Below are 25308 nucleotides of genomic sequence, written 5' to 3'. Positions count from 1 at the left end.
CGCCCAGTTCTATGTATATGGGATAGAGCCAGGATTTTGTGTTTTTAACAGGCAAACCAGGTGATTTTGATGCAGGTAGCTCAGGATCCACCCTTTGAAAAAAATAAACCCATATCAAAAACGTAGGGAACACATGGATTGTAGACTCTACCTTATGGCACCGTTATAGCAGAGTTCATCAAAGTTCATCTTTGGCTTCCTCTTCATGATCGCCCCTTAATGAACTAAGTAAGCCACTCCTCCCTCTCAAGGCTACACATGCCACAGCAATCGTAACGTGATTGTCACATCCTCTATTGGCAAAACAGGAAATATTTGTCTTCGATGTACTGCTTCCCATTTTTAATACTAGCACTTTCTACCCTCTGGGTATATCTATTTCTAATGAAATGCCTTGCCATCTTATACATAGCCCCTCTCTTATACCACATTTGTTTTCTCAGCTGGCCAACCACTAAGCTTTACCAAGGTCATCAATAAGTAAAGGTGAAGAATGAAACCCCTAAACTTCAACAAAGATGTAAAATCTTGCTCAGTACCATCAAATATATCAGGTAATCTATCAGTTTCATCTTTTTCTTGGAGACATCGGTCCTGAAGTCCTCCGTCCTCTAACTGCACTCTGGAGTGATTGCTCTCTAGGCCTGCCACTTGTCCTTCACATTACTCTGTAATAATCCCCAGTTTCCTGGATGTAATATTTTCCATTTTCTGGGTGTGGATCAGTGGTCTTCCAACTGGGATGTGTGGAAGAATCTCTTCCAAGAGGTACATGGGCATGGATAGTTTTAAGGGAATCATTTTCCAGATCACTGATTCTCATATGAATGTATCTTTGTTAAGATTGATCTGCTTGTGAAGCAGCTCATGCTGGCTCTTATTTACCACCTCTACTTTCCCAATTGCCCTTTTCCCACTACAGAAAAGGTGCATCTCACTACTAGTGCAATAGAAATAAGGCATATTGCCCCAGGGTGTAAATGTCATCAGGATGCCAACAAAGGGACAATTCTAAATATTAGTTTTATTTAAGGATTTTGTCTGTTCCACTCCTCACAATTTAAAAAAAAAAAAAAATTTGCAGAGCTCTTAAGGAAGAGCTCCTGAGAACAAAGCAAAGAGCTTTGGTAGGAAACATCCAAGGCTGTGGCACATTCTTTCATGGCAAGTCTTCTTGCCTGGTCTATCAAAATATCAAAATAACATTTTTATCAAAAATAATTATATAGGCAAAGGTATATAAAATTAACATTTTTATTGCCCCAACCCTTTCTGAGTAAATGAGTTAGACAAAGCACCTCCAAGTGAAAGGGTAACAGTTAAAGTCACTGATTCCAATAGCTGGGTAACAAAGCCTTTTCCAATCAGGTTTCCAATTATTTGCTTGCAACAAAATTAAAGAAGAACCAATCTGAATTATTGACTGATAGGTCATTAAAATAATGTTTAATGATAGGTCAGTATGTGATTTTTGGTATTTAATTCAGAAGGGATTTGAGTGCTACCATAACAAAATCCCTTCCATTCATAACTGCTTATTTATGTGAACAAATTTTCTCAACATTTATGTCTATAAAAGCAAAAAATAGGATTAAATGATGCTGAATCCTGTGTCACTCTAGAAATAAGAATTATTCATGGATATTTGAATTAATGTGGGAGGGAGCCATCTACCTCATTAAAAGAAGCATTTCCAGAAAGACTTTGCCTTTTATATTTAATAATTATTTATCAAAATGTATAGTATTTATGGGACACTGTCCTAGAGAAGAATCCTCCAGTGTCCTGTCTGGAGGGTAAAACACTCGCTGATAGCATTCTGGAAATGCAGTTGGAGAAGGAAGCTGGAGATTTCATCATCACTACACTTGGTTTTGGTCCTACTCCCCACTCCCTGATGTTTGTGAGTCCAGAGCTTCTGCAGAGAGTAAACCTATCTTGTGCTAGAATCCAGAGGTGGCAGGTATCTGGTGTCTCCAATTCCTGGTCCTTTTCAAGTTCTTCTCTTCACCTGTTCCCCATATCATTCACTGAATCCCTCTCCCTCTGCCTGGTTTTTAGCTTCTTTGTTCTTATTGCTCACCATTTTGATACTGTGACTCTGCTCTGGTCTAGTATATGTTTGCCTTGTCCCTGCACACAGCCTGCTTCTTCCACTGGGTGTCTTTTTGAATGCTAATCACCCTGCCTAGAAGTCCCCCTCTTTCCCCTGCTTTAAATGTCTGCCAAAACTGCCCTTTCTGGAAGCCTTCCCTCACTAGACTCCTCCACTCTATTTCCATCAGTGCCCTAAAAACAGGTCTTTGAATGCACTGCACTTCTCTGTCTTTGTATACAATCCTCCCTCTGCTCAATGCCCTATCCAACTCTTACTCTGTGTGACTTGGCTCAGCTATCATCTCCTCAGGGAGCTAGTCAGAGCTCTGTGGTCCCTAATCCCTCCCATAGCACCCTGACTCTTTCTTGTCACAGCACACATGGCACTCCGTTGTAATGGCCCGTTTATTGGTCAGTCTTCTCCAGCATGCGCCCTCCTACAAGACCAGACTCTTAATCATCTCTGTATCCCCCCACACCTCACAGGGCCTGGCACATAGCAGTTCCCCAATAATTGTAAGATAAATAAATAAGTGCGTGATTAGATTAAAATAGAAAGCCATCAGACATAGACTCAGAGCTATGTGTTCTGTGTTTTATTTATTCTCATTTCCCCTGTGTGTGTATGGCACAGTACCTGGCACATAGTGGTTACAAAGCAAATACTCGTTTTCTTGAATTATTGTTACAAAAACAGAAAAAGACAGGAAATAAAGTGAACCCACTTGGGAGAAATCCCTAAATAGGGAATTGATAGGTTTATTCAATTTTAAATATTTTCAGGCCCCTCAAAATAATTTTCATCCAGTCAAGGATCTGTTACCACTTTCTTTTTCAGAAATCTCTCACACCTTAGGAAGGAACTGAAACACCTCTTAAATCTACCTTCAAAGCTGATTTGGAAAGAACATATAAAGTTTATGGAAAAACAAAGCAGTAAAGCTTTTCCTTTGTCGTTTATTGGTTCCCATCCATTTTTTCCACCTAATCACCAAAGCCTAACTTCTAGGATCAATAGAGATTCAAGACCCAATGTACTCATAAACTCAGATATGCAAGAAATATTTTTCTTGAATTCACTTTTGATTTTGAGTCTGCATACTGCAGGAATAATAAAAACTTAGCCTCAGTAAAGCTAAGGTTTACACCCCCCTTTCTCCCAGGTTTGCATATAAATTCCAGGGAAGCTTATATAATACCACAATGTCAGTTGTCTATGCTGATATATGCTGAGATGTGCTATAAGCTCCCTGGTCTGCAGGCATCAATCCACACAGTTTGCTACCAACCTGTCACTTGTTTATATCAACATGGCTCCTTTGGCCTGGTCCTTTCTGTGCTAACACCTCAGACACGCAAATCTTTCTGCTGCTACTGCAGTACGCTGGAGCCTGGGGACCTCTGGAGGTTTATCTAAAGCAGAATATGTCAAACTGGCAGCCCATAGTCATTCACATCTACATGCATGTTTTTTGACATAATTGTATCAGTTATCTATCACTGCTTAACAAAACACCCCAAAACTTAACGGCATAAAATATGTCATTCTATTTGCTCACAATTTTGTGGGTCAGCAGTTTGGGCTAGGTTTAGCTGGTGGTTCTCCTGCTGGTCTCACCTGGGATCACGTACGTGTCTACAGTCATCTGGCAGCCGCATTGCCTCATTCACACATCTGGCAGCTAGTGCTGGGCTGTTGAGTGCCTGGACCTCTTGGTCTCATCCTCAAGGAGGCTAGCCTGACTTCTCTGCATGGTGGTCTCAAGTAGCAAGAAATGGGTAAATCCTAAGGCACAAGCATTTTTCAAACCTCTGCTTGTGTTGTGTTTGCTATTAGCCAAAGTAAGATTCAAGGAGGTAAGTAAAAGACTCCGTCTCATGTTGGGAGGAGCAGCAAAGTCACATTGCAAAGGGGCATGCATACAAGGATGAAAGGAATCTGTGGGCATTTTTTGCAATCTATTACAATGGCTTCATTCATTCATTCATTCATTCATTCATCCATTCACTTGTTTAGGTTGCCAGTGTTTAAAAATTGGAGCTTCGTGTATAAAAGTCATATCTTAAAAAATCACCTAGCCTACTTTACCCATTTACATTTCCTGCCTGTTCTGCTGCACTTGAGTTTATGATAATAAAGCCTAGTTTAGAAGATTGTTTTTGTGAAATTAAATGAAGTAATGTCTGTGGGAAAATCTGGCATGAACAAGCTCTCGATATATGGTTTCTTCCTTCCTGAATGCCATTAGCCATGAAGTTGATACCTGACCATGGCTAAGGAGAGTAGCCAAGATGAAGGACAAGGGAGTCATGGAAAAGGTGGCTGGAAAGTAATCCCTTGGTCTCTTTCTAGAGAGGTACAGGCATTAGGAAATAAGATTCTTGAAGAATTTATAAGAACACTAAATACATTTAAGAAATTAAGAGGAGCAATAGGAAATATCTCAGTTTGCTTTAAGCGAAGTGCTTCAGGCTCTGAACTGTTCACCCAGCTCATCCCTGGGAGCAAGTGTGGAGAGCTGTCTAGACCCTGTCCCTGCTTCAGGTAGCTGCGTGAAAACGCCTGTGTCACAGCACGGATCATTTTCTCACTGCTCTCCAGAGACCGAACACTCTGCCCTGTTCCTTCCCAGCCTCAGTCGGGACTGAGTGGAGAAGCCTCTACCTCACACAGCAGGCCCTAACTGCCACAGTTCCTTCCACAGAGAGCTTTAAATTCTCTGCCTTTAGTCATAAGCCTCTTTCTTTTAACTGGAACAAATCATTGGTCAACATTTACCTCGGGTGAAGAGGAGACAGGCCTCCGCAAACTCTTCAGAAACAGCCCGGGTTTCAAAACCAAAGACAGTTGTGTAAGCAGTTTGGAAACAAGCATGCTGGACTTTCTCCCTAGCGTAGCAGTTAGGAAACGCTAACTAGTTTGGCTAGTTTGAGCGACCAGCTGACCAGCGAGCACAGTGAAGCAGTAGAATAACAACATCCAGAGGTGGTTTGAAGGAGAAACAGAAGCATTTTGACTTCATACCCTCTCTGAGCCTGCATTTCCTGAAATCGTCACACCTGCAGCAGAAGGAAAATGGCAGAGTTGAAGGTAAGACACTATCTGGCCACTTCGCTGTGGCTTCTTCAGCCACAACTCACGGAAGCGTCTGAGAATTCCAGAGCTTCAGAGTCAGAAAGAACTTAGAGAGGCCCTCGTCCAAGCTGTTGTGTTCAGAGGCTTCGCCGTGGTGTCCGTAAGCATTGCTGGGGCTGGGGGATGATAAAGAAAAGAGATGACAGTCTAATTGTCCATCTCTTGCCTTGCTCATTTCATATATTGTCTTGGGAATCTGTAGACGTCATAAGGGCTCTCCTCCACCATGGACAGACATGTTTCTCACTGTGTCTGTTTGCCAGCCCCTACTCTCCCACACCTTCCTGATGCTGCAGCTTCCTGGACAGCCTCCAGCCGACCAATTAGGCATGTTTAATCTATTCAGTTATTTTGAGGCTCACAATCAGCGCTTGGCCAGTAGAAACCCTAGCACTTCCTCTAGGAAATAATTCCTTTTTATTATTTAATCTTCAATTGAAAAAGATGTGTGGGTTATGTGCTACTAATGAATTAACTCATAATCTTCAAAGTAAATCTGGAGGTAGCCACTTTACCATTAAGGAAAATAAAGTTCAGAGAGATTAAGTCACTTGCCCAAGGTCACTGCTGATAGGTGATGGAGACTGGATTAGAAATTGGGTTTGTCTGAATCCATGCCCAGGCTCCAAAAGGAGCCTTAGTGGCATCTGCTAGACTGAGTGCCTTAAGGCCAGTGTCTAAAACCATGCCTAGTGTCCACCCCAGGCTGGCATCAGTGCCCAACACATGCATGTGGGCCTGAGTAGAACTGCCCAGAATCTTGACTCAAGCCAAGTGTGCCAGACTCCAGGCTTCTTTCCAGAGTTTGAGCACTTCCTGAATGCCCTTCAACTGATGCTGAGTTTGAAAATCAAACATCTCCCTAATTAACAGGGGTCCTAAAACCACTCAACACCGAAGTAAAAGAGTTTGCTTCTTTATGCCTGATCAAGAGTTAGAGAGACTGAGAAAGAATTCTCATTCTTTCATTCGGCAAATATTATATGTGAATACATGATGCCATGAATTAACATAGGAAAGGCACTGAATCTGGACTAGGCGGGGCCAAGAGAAACTTCTCCAAGGAGGCTGTTCCTAAGCTGAGTCTTAGGAGAGATGTAGAAATTGACTTAACTGAAAAGGGGCTAGAGGAAACAACAGGTGCAAAGGCGCAGCACACACAGAAAGCCCTGCACGTTCTGGGATCCAAGAGTTAAATTTGGGTTGCTGCAGGGACAGCCAAGATGAGATACCCAGGATGTGGTCAGATGTATGGATCTGGATCTCAGGGGAGGGGGTAGAGCTAGGAGAATAGATATGGGAGGTCATCATATCAATGGTGGTAGTTGAAGTCTTAGAAGAGGGGGAGTGCATAAAAACTTCATTTCCTGATGAAAGGCTATGGGGAAGTTCAGCAGGGGTGGAAACATCCTTACCATTTATAAATAAATTATATCTAAAATCCTATCCTGCTGAAATTTTTGAGCAACTTATTATGCACAGCACCAGCACACCAACGTAAATTGCATGCTGATCTTTGTTCTCAATTTCAAAGGCATTTTTCCCAGGCTGCTGTCTAATCTCTGCAAGGAAAGGTTAGCTCTACAGATCACAAATCCAAACACAGAAAGCCAGATTGCATCACTCTAATCAATACACATTATAAGTTAAAAAAAATATTTCTCTGCTTTTATTTCTTCCTTTTAATGGATATGTCAACACAAAGTCTCAAATGAAATCACATTTACATAAAAGCAGCACAACTGGGGGAAGAAAATTCAAAAGATAAAATAGTAAAATTAAATTTTAAATGAACCACCCAATGTTCTTAAGTCTTCTACAAGTCCACTTCTACAAGTCTTGATTTCTTCATTTCTAAAAAACAGAGCTGTTTAACATGCAGACTTTGGGCCCCAGCACCAAATACTTTGATTCACTAGGTATGGGTCTGTATTTAACAAGCTTTGGGGGTGATTCTAATGATTAGCCAGAGATGGGACCCCCTGGTCTACATAATTATTGTATTCGTTTCCTGTTTCTGTTGTAACAAATTACCACAAATTTAGTGGCTTAAAATGACCAAATTAATTTTCTTACAGTTCTGGAGGTCAGAAGTCTGAAATCAGTTTCACTGGGCTTAAAGTCAAGGTGTTGGCTGGTTCCTTTTGAAGACTCAAGGGGAGAATCCATTTCCCTGCATTTCCAGCTTCTAGAAGTTGCCTGCATTTCTTGACTTATGGTCCCTTTCACCATCTTCAAAGTGCATCACTCATCTCTGCTTCCATCATCACATCACCTTTTCCTCTTCTATAATCAAATCTTCCTCTACCTCCCTCTCTTACGAATACTTATGATTACATTTAGGGTGCACCCAAATAATCCAGGACATCTCCCCATCTCAAGATCCTTAACTTAATCACATCTGCAAAGTTTCTTTTGCTATATAAGGGAACACTCACAAGTTCCAGGGATTAAGACATAGATATCTTTGGGGCATCATTATTCAGCCTACCGCAGTTTAGCCTACTTGCAATAATCTTCAAGTTCCCCTAACAATCTATATCCTATGTTCCCAACAAGGTTAACTAGAAATACTGGACTCTTTGCACAGGAGAAAAAGGTAGCTATAGTTCCATCTCTACCCTGACTTCTCTCTCTTTCCCTCAGGCCCAGGAAAAGGAAGTGAGGTATAGTATCTGCTCGTCCCATCAGGGTGTTACCCAGAATCAGAGTCAGGAGAAAGCACCTCATAAAACTACTCTGACAAATAAATCATATCCTGGGGACCAGGTGAAAATTAGAAAGCTGTACACTAGGGAGCTGCCAAAGAACTGATGGTACTGAAGTTACATGGAGCTCAATAATTTGTTCTTTCATTTAGAAAGGATGTGTATAATTCTCTTGGAAGGAAACAAAACTGTTTCTATGTGGGATCAAATTATTCAGAAATCTGGATTGAAGAAAGCATACAAACACACTTGCTTAATGTCAGACGTTTTTATTTTCAATATTTCGGTATAAGGTATATTTGTATAGTCACTGAACCAGCTGGAGTTGAAAGCTTGGATTTTCACAGCTGATATAAGCAGAGTTCAGATTCTGTCCTTGATCTCAAAGCCTTGGGAAAGCAGCTGCAGAATACTGCTTCCTTGATTCTGATACCTTCAGCAGTAAGGCACATGATATTTTAAAACTCTAACAAACTCATCTGTAATTTTTCTCTCAGGGGATTAGAAAAACCAACTGGTTTGAGAATGACTCAGCAGTTTTCACCCCCCTCTTCAGCCAATGCACCTCAGCTAAGATTGAGAAACCGATTCAGAACTCACACCTCTCTCTGAGCTGGGTGGCTCCCTTCCAAAGCACCAACTGTTCTTTCTACTTTCTTTTCTACTTTTTAAAGCAGTCTGAAGCATATGCTTTAAAATTACATATAGTAAGTCTCTTTTCCTTTGTTCTCAACGTACAAATAACCCTGGACTCTGTTCTGAGGCCAGCAGTTGCAAAGAATGGAGAAGGTTAATGAGTAAACCCACCCACTCCTGCCAGAACACTCAGCGCTCAGACCTTCTTGCCTCCCTTTGCAGAGAGAAACAATGCTGCAGTTGAACAAAGTGAAGCCACTGTGATACTCAGTGGCTTCAGGCAAGATTGGTCTGCAATTCCATTCCACAGAACTGAAGATAATTTCGGGTCATTACCATTTCTCAGCAGCTCAGATTCAATCTTCTTGATGGTGAGCAGGAGGTTCATTAGAGAGAAGAAAATTGTATTCAGTGGAGAGTCAGAATGCTGGATGGTCTCTGCCCTTTCCCCAAAGAAATCATTCCAAACTGCATGCCGCTGTTAACCAATCTCTGTGTAATATAACTCACTGTTTTTAGTGCTGATAGATTTTCAAATATAAAAAAATATTGTGTCTGGAGGCAAAAAAGAATAATTTCACTTCCATTGCTTTCTAGGTCATAACATTTCACATTTGATATTCCTTCCAAATATGGGCAGCTGTTGCCCTGATCATTGCTCACACATCCAGGTGTGTTACATCAATCTCATCCTGCTCCGAGCTGCTGAGAATTCTGGAGGGTTTATCCTCCACCCACTTACTTCCTTCTTATATCTCTTAAAGACATGTACTCAGATGGTGGCATTTCACTCACTGAGTGACACTGCACTTTCATTATCATGGGCTAAAATTAAGTATTGATACATTTATGAGGAACAACTATGGGAAGAAAATGGCCTTTTTTTTTGATGTTTAAGTTAGAGAAAAGGGGGTTCTAACCCTACTTAGAGCAGGATACATACACTCGTGTTAGAATAGGCTGTAAGGGGGACTTCCCTGGTGGCGCAGTGGTTAAGAATCCACCTGCCAATGCACGGGACAGGGGTTCGAGCCCTGGTCCAGGAAGATCCCACATGCAGCGGAGCAACTAAGCCCGTGCGCCACAGCTACTGAGCCTGAGTTCTAGAGCCCGTGCTCCACAACAAGAGAGGCCACTGCAATGAGAAGCCCGCGCACCGCAACTAACGGTAGCCCCGACTCTCCACAACTAGAGAAAGCCTGCGTGCAGCAACGAAGACCCAACCCAGCCAAAAATAAATAAATAAATAGAATAGAATAGAATAGCCTCTAAGGGAAAAACTAAATCAAACAATAGATATCTACTGAGTACCTTCTATAAACCAGGCACAAGGCATATGGAGGTAAACAAGATGCCATAGTTCCAGCCTTCATGGAGCTTATAAACTAGCAGAGAAGCCAGACAGTGAACAAGAACTCACAGGTGTGTTTAAGTGTTGTCAAAATAAGTTTTAGGGGCTCCGCACACTTTACTTTATTGAGAAACTCCCTTTTTTTCCTCTGGATGAAAAGTAAATTGATGACAATCAGAATGAACTCCATTGTGCCACTGAGAACAGATTCTGATCTGGCTATTCTCCTGAAAGCCACCCATATCTTCAAAACTTGTTTTCCTATATCCACATAGATGCAAATATATTTACAAGTGCTCCATAGATGAGCCAGATGATGTAGGTTTTTGCCTGCAGCGAGGCTGGTTGGAGGGCTTTTTCTCAAGGGTTTTGCTGTCAGATTGGATCCACACACTCTTTACAGCTACTTGTTTCAGCGAATGGAGGGGAAGTGGGGCTCCAACTTCAGGGAGGTTGAAAGCTAGGCCAGCCAGATCTTACTAACCTGGAGTTGAGGTGATGCCTGAGCCATCTCCCCTCTCAGGAACTCCCTGATGGGCCCAGAATTAAAGAAGCTGTTCTTGGAGTGGGATAATTAAGAACAAGCCCATAAATCAACTAAGTACAGCTAAGGATGGAAAGTCCATGTAATATCCAGCACTCTTCTCCCAATTAATTGGTGGTCTTTAAAATTCACACAGAGAAATTATCTTTCCTAAATGGTTCACATGCCAAGACATAGCAAAGATGTTATGTATAGAACGTGATACACAAACATATGTGCATAAAGAAATTTTTACCTTCATAGACAGTCAAAATAGCAAAATACTCTTTAAATCCCATTAATGGTGACCTTTGTGTCTTTGTCACATGCAGTACATTTCTGGATTCGGTAATGAGTGTGCCTCAGAGGATCCTCGCTGCCCAGGTGCCCTGCCAGAAGGACAGGTATGAGTGAATAGAATATTAGCTTGGAGAACTCTGAATTATAAGAATGAATGACCAGCTTTCAGGCCAAGTGCTTCTACCCACCATCTTGAAAATTAGCCTGTGAACTGTCTAGGAGTTTCACAAATCACTAAGACAATTGGGATGCAGAACAATGACAATACAAAGGTTAAAGTTGGATAATAGTTACCTATGGCAAAGCACTTAGTCCCAAAAAAGTAACACTAAATTTAGGGCTTTCAAGAAGATCCCCTAGGTCCAGGGTTAAGGGACTTCCTTAAAGTTCCCTTGAACAGCATAAGATATGGCAATGATGAGAAAATAATCAGTCCTTGTTAAAAAAAAAAAAAAGTGTGCACAAAGATGTTCACACTAGTGTTGGTTACAACAGCAAAAATATGGCAAACAAAAATTTTGTCAAAAATTGTTAAGAATATTTCATGGCATGAAAAAATGCTCATGATATAGTGTTTCCTCTTTTTTTAAAGTGCTAATTATTAACAGGACTACACATATCATAGGGTTCCCATTTTGGAGGATAAGAATGGAAGGAAATATACTCATATGTCAACATTGGGTTATTTCTGGATGGTGAGATAATGGCTTATAGTTTATAAATTTTCTACAATAAGCATGTACTACTTTTCTAATCAAGGAGGAAAGTCACCTAAAACATTATTACAAGAAGGATGTATGGGTTGGAGATGGTCATGTGCAGTGAGTGGCCCAGAGCATCCCCATCCAAGACAGAATTCCCCCACTGAGTTGTTTGATGAGAAGGTGGAATGCTTTTCTGATGGAGTGATGTCATTTATTACCTCCTTTGTTTTAGAATAATCCTCAAGTTTGCCCTTACAATCTGTATGCTGAGCAGCTCTCAGGATCAGCTTTCACTTGTCCACGGAGCAGCAATAAAAGAAGGTAAAAGGATTAGGTTAATTCTGACCTGCGGTCTATGGGAGCTATGACTAGTATTTAGTGCTGCCTCCTATACCCGGGCCACAGCCTCCCAGGGTTGCCCAAGAGCCTGCTTCTAACAGTCTGTGCTCTGGGTCATAGTCAGGGGAGGATGAACCTCACCTCCAGCTAGAATCAAGTGACTGATGGAAGAAGGGGAGAGAGCAGCTGCACAGAGCCTAGAAAACAGACATGTCTAGTTCCATTTATAATTTGTTGCTTGTACTCAGAAGAAAGTGTTCCTCATAGTCTGGCCTTCCCCTGGGATTGTGCAGTTGAGTTCCAAATTTTGATTTACTTGGGAGTTTTTTTAATAACGATTAACTCAAAATTATAGAAGATTCAGTGCAATATCTTCCTCAGCTGACTAGAAGTATTATGTTCTTTGGATGAAAATGTTGGATAATCCAAGCTTGGGTTAGATGGAAGGTCATGTATTATGGCCCCTGGTGGTTTGAATTAATAAGGTTTTTTCTCCTTGGAATTTGTCTTTGCTGGAAACCAGCACATTCATTAGCACAACGTGTCATGATCCATGTTTGCTCTAATCCTACAAGCCAGGTCAATGAACTCAGTCTCTTGGTTAACTCCTCTGGGGCAGGTTGGTTTCAGTAGCTGTTGTGGTTTAGGGAAGCAGTTGAGTGTTGTGACTTAAACAAGCAGTGTCTAATTATGGGAATTTCAGAATAGGACACCTGTGTAGAGGGCTGCTGCTTATATTGGAGTTTGGGGGAGGAGGGCAGGCAGTCTTGTACTGCTTAGTGGAAGGTGATTGGGTTTGTCTCCAGCGAGTCCTCCTGAGAAGTAAATGAGATAGTGAGAACAAAATCACCATGGACCACACAAATGATAGGTTCTTCCCCTTAGGGGTTAATCGTGCCCACTCTGGAGGCAGGCCTCCTGAGTTTAAATCCTGGCTCCTTCTCTTTCCAGCTGTGTGACCTTGGGCAGGTCATGTACCCTCCAAGAGCCTTCTGGTTTCTCATTTGTAAAAGAGGTAATAATAGTACTTATCTCATAGTTGTGATGAGGATTAAGGGAAAGAACGTATGTAAGGTGCTTAGCACATTGCTGGGTACATGGTGAGTGCTCAATTAACATTAATTATTATCATCATCATTATTGCCACAGTAGCAGAGTGTCTCCCTCCAATACAGCGTATCCCTAGGAGGCTGTCGGAAAACTGAGTGGCAGGTGCTATGCTACCATGTCAATATCAATATTGCTTCCCTCTCGATAGATCTGTACATGGAGGGGAAAGAGATAAGTTTCCCATACTTGTCAAATCAAGATTAATTCTATCGCTATTTAATCATCTCTCTCTCTCTGCAAGCCCAGATAGCCAAGGTAAGGTAAGCACACAGACAATTCCTGTCTATTCTAATTTATGACAGCCTGGCCTCCATGACTATGTTCTTGACTTTATGACCCATTCACTGACTGGACACCTGGACTCCGGATTCTGCTGCCTGCCCCATTATTCAGCAATATCTTCAGCCAGCAGGAGCAGAGCCCTGTTCCAGGAGGCTGAAAAGGAGCTGTTGGCATTTCATTAAGACGCTGGCACCATTCCCTGAATCAGAATTAAATCTCTGTCCAGGGCAGTGTAGTGCTGCCTGGGGAGTTTTATAAACTCAGCTAAAAAACAAGGGACACTAGGCATGGTTCACCCATCTGTTTAGAACTCTTCAAAGGTATCCACAAGAATTTTGTGAAAATGCTCAAAATCCCCAGTGGGAAGATGGAACCAGCCCCATCCATAGATGAGAAAGCCTGAAATTCCTACATTTAGTCACTACTCATTCAAGCCACAGAGTTCAGGAACTCCCCCACCCCCACCCACAAACTATCAGAGAGTATATCTATCAGGGGTTGATTTTTATCTGATTAGTTAGCTGATCCCTTAGGTCCTGAGAAGGTGAGAGCTAGGACAGAGAATGTAGGAAATCTGGACCATCAAAAAAACCCAGATGATTAGGGGTGGACAGATAGACAATTCAACACACATCTAGTAAGTGAGCACCTACTGTGTGCCAGGCATTCTAGGTACATAAACTCTGAATCCTCACAACAATCCTAGGAGATAAGGATGAGGAACATAGGATCAAGAAAGTTTTGGGAATTCCCTGGAGGTCCAGTGGTTAGGACTCTGAGCTTTCACTGCTGAGGGCCTGGGTTTGGTCCCTGGTCAGGGGACTAAGATCTCACAAGCCACGCAGGGTGGCCAAAAAAAAAAACAAGAAAGTCTTGTAACTTGCCCAGGATCACACAGTGGGTTCTAAAATACACACACACATGTTCTCAATTCCGTACAGAACCTGGAGAGACCTAGTTAATTCATGGCCCGAAGTCCAATGTCTGAGATTACTTCACCTAGAGCTAGAGGAATCAAAAGAAAACTGAACAAATCTAGCTAGCCCTTTAATCTCCCAAATGGCTCAGTGTAGGGCCAGGTCAATTCCACCCCCTTAAGTAGACTGTCCTGGGGCTTAAAGGGCCAGAGGTTGTTCAAGCAGGTCTGGTCTTCCATTGCCCCAAGTGGTGTTCCTCTTCCTGCTGTACCCTGTCAAGGTAACAGCCTCTGAAAGGACTTGGGTCCCTCTTAGTGAGGTTCAGTGTCCCTCTCAACTTCTGGATGGTTCTCCTCCTGGTGTCCTTCAGGGTTCCTTCATCAGAGTCTTCTCTTCCTGAAACAAAGCCAGAAATGTACTATAAGAAAGTAAAGATGGATGCTCTTATAATTTTAGATATGTTAATTTCCTAAACATCTTACAAATTAACATCAAAAAGACAACCCAACAGAAAAATGGTAAAGGACTTGGGCAAGTAATTTATAGAAAAATTCCACGGGACCAATAAACATACTGATTCTCAACCTTACTCATAATAATGGTAATACAAAATAAAAATGAGATAGTATTTTTTACCTACAAGGCCAAAATTATTAATAATACCCCCTATTTGTAAAGATGTGGGTGATCAGGCACTCTCACACATTAGTGTTGTGAGAATAAAGTGGTACAACAATTTGGCAATTTTTCTTATTATGCATTGGAAATATCTTAGAGAATGTACAAGAAAATTGTTAAGTTCTGATGCCTCTGAGGATTGGCTCTGAAGAAATTGGAGGAGAAAGCCATCTAAGTCTACCTTTTGAGACTTTTTTAATTACTTTAATTATTTTTATCACTGGCATGAATTACTTCTATAATTTTAAAGAAGAAAATTGATTTATATTTCAAAAATGACAAAGAAACCACCCATATTGTCTCAATCTGTGAAGGATTCGTTGTCCTCACTTTCCAGAGCCAGAGCAAGGATTCGTATCCAATATGTACATAAGCTAATGTTTTTCTGTGGATTTGCCTGCACAGATATCCCTCAAGGTACTTTCCCTTCCTTAATAGTTGTCATTGGGAAAGGCAATTCTTTTTTTGTCAGTATGGAAATAACCAAGGGCTACAGGCTCAATTTGAAGAGTGATGGATCGTGTGGAAAGGTGAGAAGAGGCCAGGGCTATGGGCAGCAGTGGCTATTAAGAAATGATGCTGTGTCATTGCTTCTCACATTAAAGCCCACAGATCATTGTTGACTTGAGCGCCTTCCTAATGGTATTTCCTGAGCCAGTCTGTGCATCACTCATAACATCACCCTAAGGTTTATGTGTCCTTGTTTCCCCCCAGCTGGCTATATAGGATTCTACCTTCGGTTTCTCACAAGCCTTTTGAATCCATTGACCAAGGCCATGTCACTCACAACTGGGATGAAGTTGATCCTGATCCTAACCAGGTAACCTGGTCCTGTGAATTGGAGAATAGCATGTATCCAAAGCCTTAAGTACAAACATTTAAGTCTAACCTGGGTCTTTGAGAAATTAGACAGATTTTTTAAATAAATGCTAAAGTGTATCTGTTCTTTTGCTCAAACTTGGGTAGGAATTTTGGAATTGATTGACTGTGCCTGTGCACGTGTGTGTGTGTGTGTGTGTGTGTGTGTGTGTGTGTGTGTGTGTATAAGCTTTCATTTTTCTAGCCTAATGGCTTTAGGAGTGCCCCAGTGAGTTGAATGAATGGAAATCATATAGGCTGGTGAAAATACATCTACACACCCATAGGTTGGTTGGTTTGTTTTTTTTTGTTTTTTTGTTTTTGGTTGGTTTGTTTTAATCTAAACTCACCACAGCATACTGAAAACACATTCAACACTTATGCCTCTGAAAAGAGGCCTCTGATATAGAGAAGAGAGGCTTGTTGTCTGACCTGGATTCTATAAGTCTAGTGTCACCTAGGAATTTCCATTCCTTGCCTAAGAGTTTCCTTCTTTTGGTCTAGTGACAAATGGGCTTTCCCTCTGCATATCAGTATTATTTATGTACTCTACTTTCAGTAACAAGACAGACCCATTGCTATAATGGACTGAGCTCCTTTTTTTGTTTGTTTACCTTTTGAGCACCCCAGTGTATTCCCTTTGCCCCTGAGTTTAGGTACATGTCACTGATCACAAGAGCATAATGCAGGAAGGAAAACAGACCTGGGTTTGCATCCCTGGCCCTCTACTTGTCACTGTGTCTTTGAGCTACAGTGTTTCACCTGTAAACCGGGATAATCATGACATCTGCCACGCAGTGCTGTTTTGTGAAGTTTACTTGACAGAACAGGTGGTGAACATGCTTCGCCCAGTGCCTGGAACACAGTAGGCAAGAACCATGACTCTGATACAGCCATTTTGATATATTCACTTAAAGGCAGTGATAGTACATGTAAATCTCAGAATTTATATTCAGGTAATTTTTTTTTCATTTTATATTTTTTTAAATTCTGAGGTCTCCATCTGCCAAACTGGCAGAAAACAACTTCGTCTCAGTCTTCCCTGAGAATCTCTGGTTTTAAACAATGCCAAAGTAGAACTGGGGGTTGGGCCATGCTGGTTGGTCCTCTTTCACTTGGTGGTGTTGAGATGCCCATTGTTCTGCTGCTATCGTGTCAGGCCTGGGCATGGAATCATCTGCAAGATACTTCTAGTCCTGTTGTCCCAGACATGCCACACAACCATTTCTTCCTTCTGGGAGTTGCTAGGACATGGGCTCATGGGTCCCCTCTGTATTCAAAGTTCACACAAATTGATCAGTCTCTCTCCCTCCCCTTCCCTCCACTCTCCTCCTCTTCCACAACTCTTTCCCACAGCCCAAGGAAATCTTCTGTTTCCTCTTGGTTTACCAAGATGTTTGGTCTATATACCTGCTAATCCCCTTCCCTTAAATGCTTAGACTTTTTGTAGAACAAGACAGAATAATTTAGAGTCACTTTTGGTTTCCTGCCCTGCTCCATCTTTTCCCTAATTATGGAAATCTCAGAGAACCAAGTATCTGCTTGAGTGCTACTCACCCCTCTCCAACAGGGACAGGAAGAGAAGCCTTAAGAGTGGAAAAATATGTGAGTTAGCAACATACAGTATCATCCACCTCACAGTCATTTTGAAGCCAAGACATCCTGTTTAAATAACTGACCCTTAAACTTGTATGAAGTTTAGTGCATGAAGCAGACATCCTCCCCGGTCTACCACTGGCCTATATATTGCCTTTGAGCCTATGGGAAAAGGCAGCCCAATCCTCAACCCGGCAGGCACAGTCCCCTGCTGAGACACTGCCCCTTTCCCCTTCAGCAGATCAGGGCCCTGTGCTGGACACAATTTGCACAGCCAACCTGTGGACCCCATCTTTACCTGTCTGAGTCTCACCTGGGATCCTAATCCAATCCCATACATCCTTCTCTCCCACACTCTGGGGTTAGGAACCCATCTGGCAGACACACTCATTTAATCATTTACCTCACTCATTTAACCATTTACTTCCCCACTCATCTCACAAAGGGCCATAAATCATTCTATCCAAAGTCACTGTTCATTCTTTGAGAATCTGCTTGACTCCTCAATGGGTTACACCTCAAATTCTCCAGTTTCTCTCTTAGAGTTACAATGGTCATACTTGTTTGTTTTAGATTAATAAATAGACCTGACTGCTTAATAATAGGACTCCATCTTTCATTAGAAAAAATAAAGGATGGTTGCCTATACCTCTATAGGATTCTTGGTCAGGCTAAAAATTAAGCATTTATTATATACTAGCTTTGGAAGGTTGAGAAGCTATTTGAACCACAGTAAGTTTTCTAATTCTTTTCTTCAGGAGGCAAAGAGAATCCCCAATTAAGTTTCTGACAGTTCTCTCAAGTAGAGCCAAATCTCATATTATACAAAGGAACAGCGTGGCTGTAAAGTCAGCAAGTAAGACAAAAATTAAGTACAAACAAAATTATCTCTGAAAAATCCCTTAAATCACCCATAAAGTATAGGATACCTGGCTTTGTGTGTGCTACTTTGTATGGTAATTCTTATGCACACTAAATTTGAGAACCATTGAACTAAATTTGAGAACAATTGAGCATTGACTAAAAGAGAGATTATAGGCAAAATCTGTAGGCAGATGTTTGGGAATTCAAACTGTGGAGCGCTTAAGGTAACTATCGACCAGTGGTGTATAGGGTGGAGAGGGGAGTTCCAATGTCTCTGCCTGCTCATATCACCCACACAGTTATCTAAGTCTCTTTATACATCATCATAGATTTGTGCGTGGTTGTGTGGGCAACAGTGGAGCCACACCTATATCATTTTGTTTGGGGTGGGGAGGTGAGGTTTTAAACCTAACCTTTAAGGAAAATGTGAGTGTGATGTGTAATATGTAATATGCTCAGCAATATCCTTTTATTATATAATATTATTATTGCTATGACTACTATCAATACATTTTTTTAAACATGAATACAACACTTCACAATGATTATTTGGGGGTACAAGTGGCTTATCCATGGAAGCTAACCTCATTCTGATAGAATTTTTCTGGTTTTGTCTTATTATAAAAGTAATGTATACTTATAAAAACTTAAATGATATAGAAATTAACAAAGTAGAAAATGGAAATCTCACCCCATATGTGAGAGTCAAGTACATCAGTTGTGCATGTTAATTCATTATTTCATAAGTAGTTAACATACATTTAGAGAGAGAAGTTTGAGGAAACTGCATTTAAAAGCCTGAGTTAATGTAGAGGCATCAAAATAGCTGCATCAGAAGTTTCTGCTTGCTTTCTAGCAGAACCTCGATACACATTTGTTTCCTTCTCCCCTTCCCCATTTCCTTGCTTTGCATTTTTCCTTGAACTTGTTACCTTCCTCCGGTTTTGAATCTTTCAGGTGCTTTCTACATAGTGGCCACCAAATGTATTTCTTCTGCAGTGTTTCCCCTGCTCATTTTCAATGTTGTGCTCACACACGTTGGGACAGATGTGCCCCAGAACTCTATCGTGCCTCTTTGGACACCAGCTCCATCAAGATAGAGGTTTATCCTCCTCCCGCTCTGTAACCTACACCTGCCATCCTGCTTCCCTTGTCCTGATACACACCCTGGCTGTTCTTGCAAAATCTATCCTTTTGTCTTTTCATTTACACCTTCTTGACAATTTAATATCTCTTTCTAATTTTATGCTTCATTAATTAACCACAGCAATCTGCATTCATCACTTCCTCCCCATCTCCTTGTAACCTCTTCCAAATATGTACTCCATGCTCAAAGAAAAAGTCTGAGAAAATTATATTTAGATACACATCTGACAGTTCTTCTCAGCTGAAACCTGTATAGTAGGTATGTTTTCACCTATCACAGACCAAATCCAATGCTTCGTCAGCTTCACCAACTCCCACATTAGTCATCTCTGGGAATTTGAGAACATGAGAATTACTTAATATTTCCTCCAAGGGAGCATTATGGGATATGCTACCATCACCGTCATCTTTGATACCCTCCCAGGAATATTGGAAACTATGCCCCCAAACCTTCATTTTCTTTTAGAGTATATTTAATTAATCATCTAAGAATTAATGCAAACTGTTTTGAGTGTATTTAGATTCAGCTGTGGACATAACAAGTTCAATCCATTAATATCTCACATGAGAAATATACCTAATTTTGTTCATCATGCACCTTCCTCTAACTTCTGGAATCCCAGAATTTAACAAACAAATCTACGTCTAATTTAACTGTGAGTTTACAGATTTCAGTTAGCATTCCTGAATCAGCATTCCTCTTTTAAATGTCAGAGCCCTTTAAAGTTTATCTTTGTTATCACTACAGCCCTAATGTCTTAATTGTTGGAAAGTCAGACTCTTGACCCAGTTAAGCCTCAGCTGAGGAAATTACCTTTTAGTTCTCAATCAATATCATTTGGACCAAGTGAGAAACACCTCAAAGCTAATTAAAGATTATATCATAAAATTCCCTCTGCCTGCAGGACATAGAAATTATCAAAAATGTTTCAAAACAATACATCCTTAGTGGGTGTTTGATGCCTTATTTGTCAAACTCTTTAGATCTCACTATCCTAAAAGCCCCCTCCCTCCAAAAATGTCTTGGATGTCCCACCCCTTTAAGCTTTTGCCCAAGTCTCTCCTATTCATAGCAACTTCTTGAGAAAGTAATCTAAGCCCAGTTTATCACCCCTATTCACTCCTAACCCTTTGCAATTCAACCTGCCCAGATCACTCTACTGAAAGTATGTATACCTTCTTTAAACAACAATAATGCACCCCTTACCATTAATACATGTTTTTATTCAAAACTTACATAAAAGTGTCAATGCCTAATAATCCCACCAATGCAGAGTTAACCACTTCTAGTGTTTTGGTTTCTTTCTTTCCAGTCTTTTTCTTTGCATATATATGTAAATAAATAAGGTCTGGGGTCTCATGTAGCCAGAGACCAAAAGTAATTGAAAATAATCCCAATCTTCATTTGCTTCTCCTGAAAACATTAAGGAGCATCCAGGCTATGACCCACAGCAACACTTTTCAAAATCCCCTTCCCCCAATTTTTCCTAGACTCCAGCCCTCTCACACCTCTTGTCTTCCCCAAGCTCCTCAGGCCTGGACCACAGGTTCATGGCTTGCCTCTGCCTGCCCCTACCTTCTGCCTCTAGAAAATGAGAGTGTAGGTCCTCATCCCATTTTCCCAGGACACACACACACACATACACACACACACACACACACACACACACACACACACAACATTGATCTACATGGTGAGACTGGAGTTCAAAGGACTGAGGGAGTGGGAATGAGCAAAGCAGAATTTTCCATAGGGAGCAGGGAAGGGAAGGGGAAGAGGCTGTGCATACTCTTATATTAATGCTGTTTATGTCTGTCTTTCTCTATCTGACTTACTTCACTAAGTAGAGATTATCATACTACTTATATGTGGAATCTAAAATATGATAAAAATGAATTTACAAAACAGAAACAAACTCACAGACAGAAAACCAATTTATGGTTACCAAAGGGGAAAGGGGGAGGAGGGATAAATTGGGAGTTTGGGATTAGCAGATACAAACTACTATATATAAAATACATAATCAATAAGGTCTTACTATATAGCACAGGGAATTATACTTAATATTCTGTAATAAACCATAATGGAAAAGAATATGAAAAAGAATATATATACATATATGTGTATAACTGAATCACTTTGCTGTACACCAGAAACTAACACAACATTGTGAATCAACTATACTTTAATTTTTAAAAAAGTAGTTACATATATATTTACTGTAAGTACAGTCATTCTCTAATACAGTTTTACATTCTGTTTTTTTTTTAATTTATTTAAACATCATATTTTGTGGCTTTTTCCATGTCTTTTTAAACTCTTTGAGTGTAGATGATTTTTCATGTGGCATAATTATCCAATACATGTTTATAATTCCTCTATTGTCAGATATTTAGATTGTTTCCATTTTTACTATTATAAATCATCCATGGCTAAATACAATCCTTTTCTCCTCAACGTCCCAAAGCCTGGAACAGTTGACTTCCCTCTTTACTTTTCTTTTCTTTTCTTTTTTTAACATCTTTATTGGAGTATAATTGCTTTACAATGGTGTGTTAGTTTCTGCTGTGTAACAAAGTGAATCAGCTATACATATACATACATCCCCATATCTCCTCCCTCTTGCATCTCCCTCCCATCCTCCCTATCCCACCCCTCTAGGTGGACACAAAGCACCGAGCTGATCTCCTTGTGCTATGTAGCTGCTTCCCACTAGCTATCTATTTTACATTTGGTAGTGCATATATGTCCATGCTATCTATTTTACATTTGGTAGTATATATATGTCCATGCCACTCTCTCACTTCGTCCCAGCTTACCCTTCCCCCTCCCCCTGTCCTCAAGTCCATTCTCTATGTCTGTGTCTTTATTCCTGTCCTGCCCCTAGGTTCATCAGAACCATTTTTTTTTTTTTTTTTTTAGATTACCCTCTTTTCTTCCTGGATCTCTGTAGTTTCCTGTGTTCTGTGACATTGTGTAAACCTGCAAAACAGGCCATCTCCAAGGTCCTGAACAAGACTCTCTTGCCCCTGCCCTGTCTCCATCATCCTCCTGGGAGAGAGGGAAGTACTTACTCTCTCCTGCTCCTCACATCCTCTTCTTTCTTGTCTTTCTTACCTTCTTTTTTTCTTCTCTTTCTTTTCACCCCCATTGGCCCTTCCCCTCTGTATTAGCTTGCTAGGGCTGCCTTTACAAAGTACCACAGACTGGGTGGCTTAAACAATAAAGATTTATTTTCTCACAGTTGTGGAGGCAAGATGTCTGAGATCAAGGTGTCAGCAGCTGGGTTTCTTCTGAGGCCTCTCAACTGGCTTGTAGTTGGCTATCTTCCCTTGTGTCTTCACATCGTCTTCCCGCTCTACGTCTCTGTGTTCAAATTTCCTCATCTTATAAGGACACATCATGTTGATCAGAGCCCACCCAAATGACCTCATTTTAACTTATTCACTTCTGTAAAGACCCTCTCTCCAAATACAGTTATATTCTGAGGTACTAGGGGTTTGGACTCCAACATACGAATTTTGGGGAGAAGACAGTTCAGCCCAATTCTACCTTTGCCTCCTCCCTTTTCCTTTCAATTATCAGTTAGTGAGTCCCACTTTCATTGGACTCTGTTTTAGAGATGAAGGGTTAATTGCTGCTTATAAGAAATACCCAGCTTTGGTGAACTAAGAGGAGGAATTCCTTGAGCAGCAGGGGGTTTTTCTAGCCCACTTCACTTCCCACATATCCCCACATGTATACATCTCTGCAGGCAGAATTATAGATATCTAACTTCACCCAACATAATTTCAGCCCAAAGCTTGGTATAACCTGGTAGGCCATGTTGCCGGAAGTCAGTCCCACCACTCGGGTTTGGAAGCTATTCTGGGGCTGCCTTCATTGTAGAACCTCATTTATACTCTAGCATCCACTTCTTCTCCCTCTCGCCATCTTCCACATCTCCCATGTTTTACTTTTTAAAATCTAACGAACATCATTCGTTCCCATGACATTAACTATTACCTCTCTGCAATATGTTTTACAAATCTCCCCACCAACTTCAAACCCCACAGGGGACATTGCCATGTGTGTGTCCCAACTCAACAGGATCCATACTGAAGACATCATAGTCCCATCCAAACTTTCCTCTCTCTCTGGCTTCTCTAGGTCTGTTAATGACACAACCATTCTTTCACACTCAACCTGCTATTACCCCTCCCCTCCACTGTTCAGCCAATCCTTAAAGTCATCTTTGAGAACTTCTTTCTCTCTTTACATTGAATTAGGTGCCATGTCTATAGAATGGTGATTCCCAGCTACATAAAAATTACCAGGGTGACTTGTTGAAAATGTAGATTCCCCAGACTCCCCACCCAGAGATTCTAATTCAGTAGGTCTGGGATGATGCACAGGAGCCTCTCTAGAAGATTTCCATTCAGATTGGCTCTGGACCACACTTTAAGAAACACTGCTGTAGCATTTGCTCCCAAGATGTCTCTGGTATCTGTATTCTCCTTCCTTTTCTTCACACCTCTGGTTTGGACCTCTTTTCCTCTTACCAGGACTGTTAAAATGGCCTCCTAACTGATCTATGTGTCTTCCCACCCTATCCCACACATTGCTGCCAGACTCAACTTACTAAATTATCATTCAAAAATATTTAAATCTTGCCATTACCTCTCCCTTCCCCTGCCCAGCCAATCAAGTGCAGGCTCCCATGACAGGTGATTCTTATTGTATCTTTCAAGCCCGTCCCTCTCTTCCATGTCCTCTACCCATCAGCTACACTGGAACCTTCACCATTCCAGGACAATACTCTAAATTTTCTTGCCTGGGTGCTTTATGCTCTTTCATCTACCTAGAATTTTCTCTTCTTCCCTCACAAGTATCCGCCCATCCAAATGCCACCCATAATTTAAGACTCATCTTAAATACCACCCTCTTCATTGAACTCTTTCAATATTTCTCAGAGTATTTGAGAGTAGGATCTATGTCTCCATCATTTTCATATAACCTGCAGTGTCCAGCACATGCCTTCTTCCAAATGGTAGAATCACAAGTATTTGTTGAAGTAACTCCCTGATAGCTCAGATCCCATCATCCTATAAATAGACTAGATTACATTTCTCTAAATGCATTCACTGGCGCTTGCCAACACCGCAGTGCACATTGCCCTTTTCAGCCCTTTTGGACAATTTGCTGGCTCTTTTTAAGTACATCTCCATCAACTTGCATTTCACTGCTTGGAAAGATGTTGAAGCTGTATGCAAACCAGATTATTTTATTGTGTGTGTCTCTTATTGCTCTTGTGTAAGAATGTTAAATATGCCCTGTACCAGGAATTATTCCTGAGGGAACATTCCTGCTTATATTTCTCTTCCAAAGTCATTTCCAGTTATCCATTTCCTTGTTTTTCAATCGTGAATTGCCCATACTTGGAGGGTCTTCTTGTTCCCTGAGGGCAGAGACTGTCATGTTCACCTCTGGTACCTAGCACAAAACCTGGCACACGGAGTGGTACAATAAATCATTTGAATGAGTTAATATATAGGGATTGGACAAGAATGCAGACTTTGAAGGACCTTAGCAGGATTTGGGTCCCAGGAGTCAGACTGGGCCAAGGCAACTCAGCACCAGAGGAGCAGTAGATAAGGGCCCAGATTAGAAGACCAAGTACAAGACCATTAAAAGGAGGCAAAGCCTGGGTTCAGGAGCCATGGAGATCATGAATGGTTTGAAAAGCAGATCAAGACAGGCTGAGATTAAAGGGCTCAGGGTTTAGGTTGCTAAGGGAGGCTGAGAAATTGTTGGTATCAGTTCTTAGTAAAGAAAACTTAACTGCTCTAAACCATTAGTCTTGTCACTCTAAAATAGAGATAATAATTATGGGAGCCTTAGAGGGTTGTTGTGAGAATTAAATGTCATCCAACAAATGTTTATTGAGTGACTACTATGTTTCATGCTCTGGGTGCTGAATAATGGATATAAAGCCCTTAGCTTTACCCTCAAGGGCAAGGTCAAATAGGAATCCAGGTTTCTATCCATGAAAAAATGTCATCTAAATACTATGCTGGCTCATC

The 25308-nt window shown here is 41.1% G+C and overlaps 1 protein-coding gene across 1 annotated transcript in view; it reads left to right on the top strand.

Moving 5' to 3' along the window:
• The first annotated feature begins 5030 nt into the window (after nucleotides 1-5030).
• Nucleotides 5031-25308, top strand: part of HGD (homogentisate 1,2-dioxygenase) — a 44669-nt gene continuing 24391 nt past the window's right edge. The window contains exons 1-4 of the mRNA XM_061193146.1: nucleotides 5031-5188; nucleotides 10784-10855; nucleotides 11688-11776; nucleotides 15496-15601. Coding sequence (XP_061049129.1) covers nucleotides 5174-5188; nucleotides 10784-10855; nucleotides 11688-11776; nucleotides 15496-15601 — 282 coding nt within the window. The 5' untranslated portion in view covers nucleotides 5031-5173. The remainder of the gene's footprint in view (nucleotides 5189-10783; nucleotides 10856-11687; nucleotides 11777-15495; nucleotides 15602-25308) is intronic.

Source organism: Eubalaena glacialis, chromosome 6, assembly GCF_028564815.1.
Source record: "Eubalaena glacialis isolate mEubGla1 chromosome 6, mEubGla1.1.hap2.+ XY, whole genome shotgun sequence".
NCBI classification, from domain to species: domain Eukaryota; kingdom Metazoa; phylum Chordata; class Mammalia; order Artiodactyla; family Balaenidae; genus Eubalaena; species Eubalaena glacialis.
The sequence above is the reverse complement of the archived record's forward strand: the minus strand, read 5'-3'. Positions and strand labels throughout refer to the sequence as shown.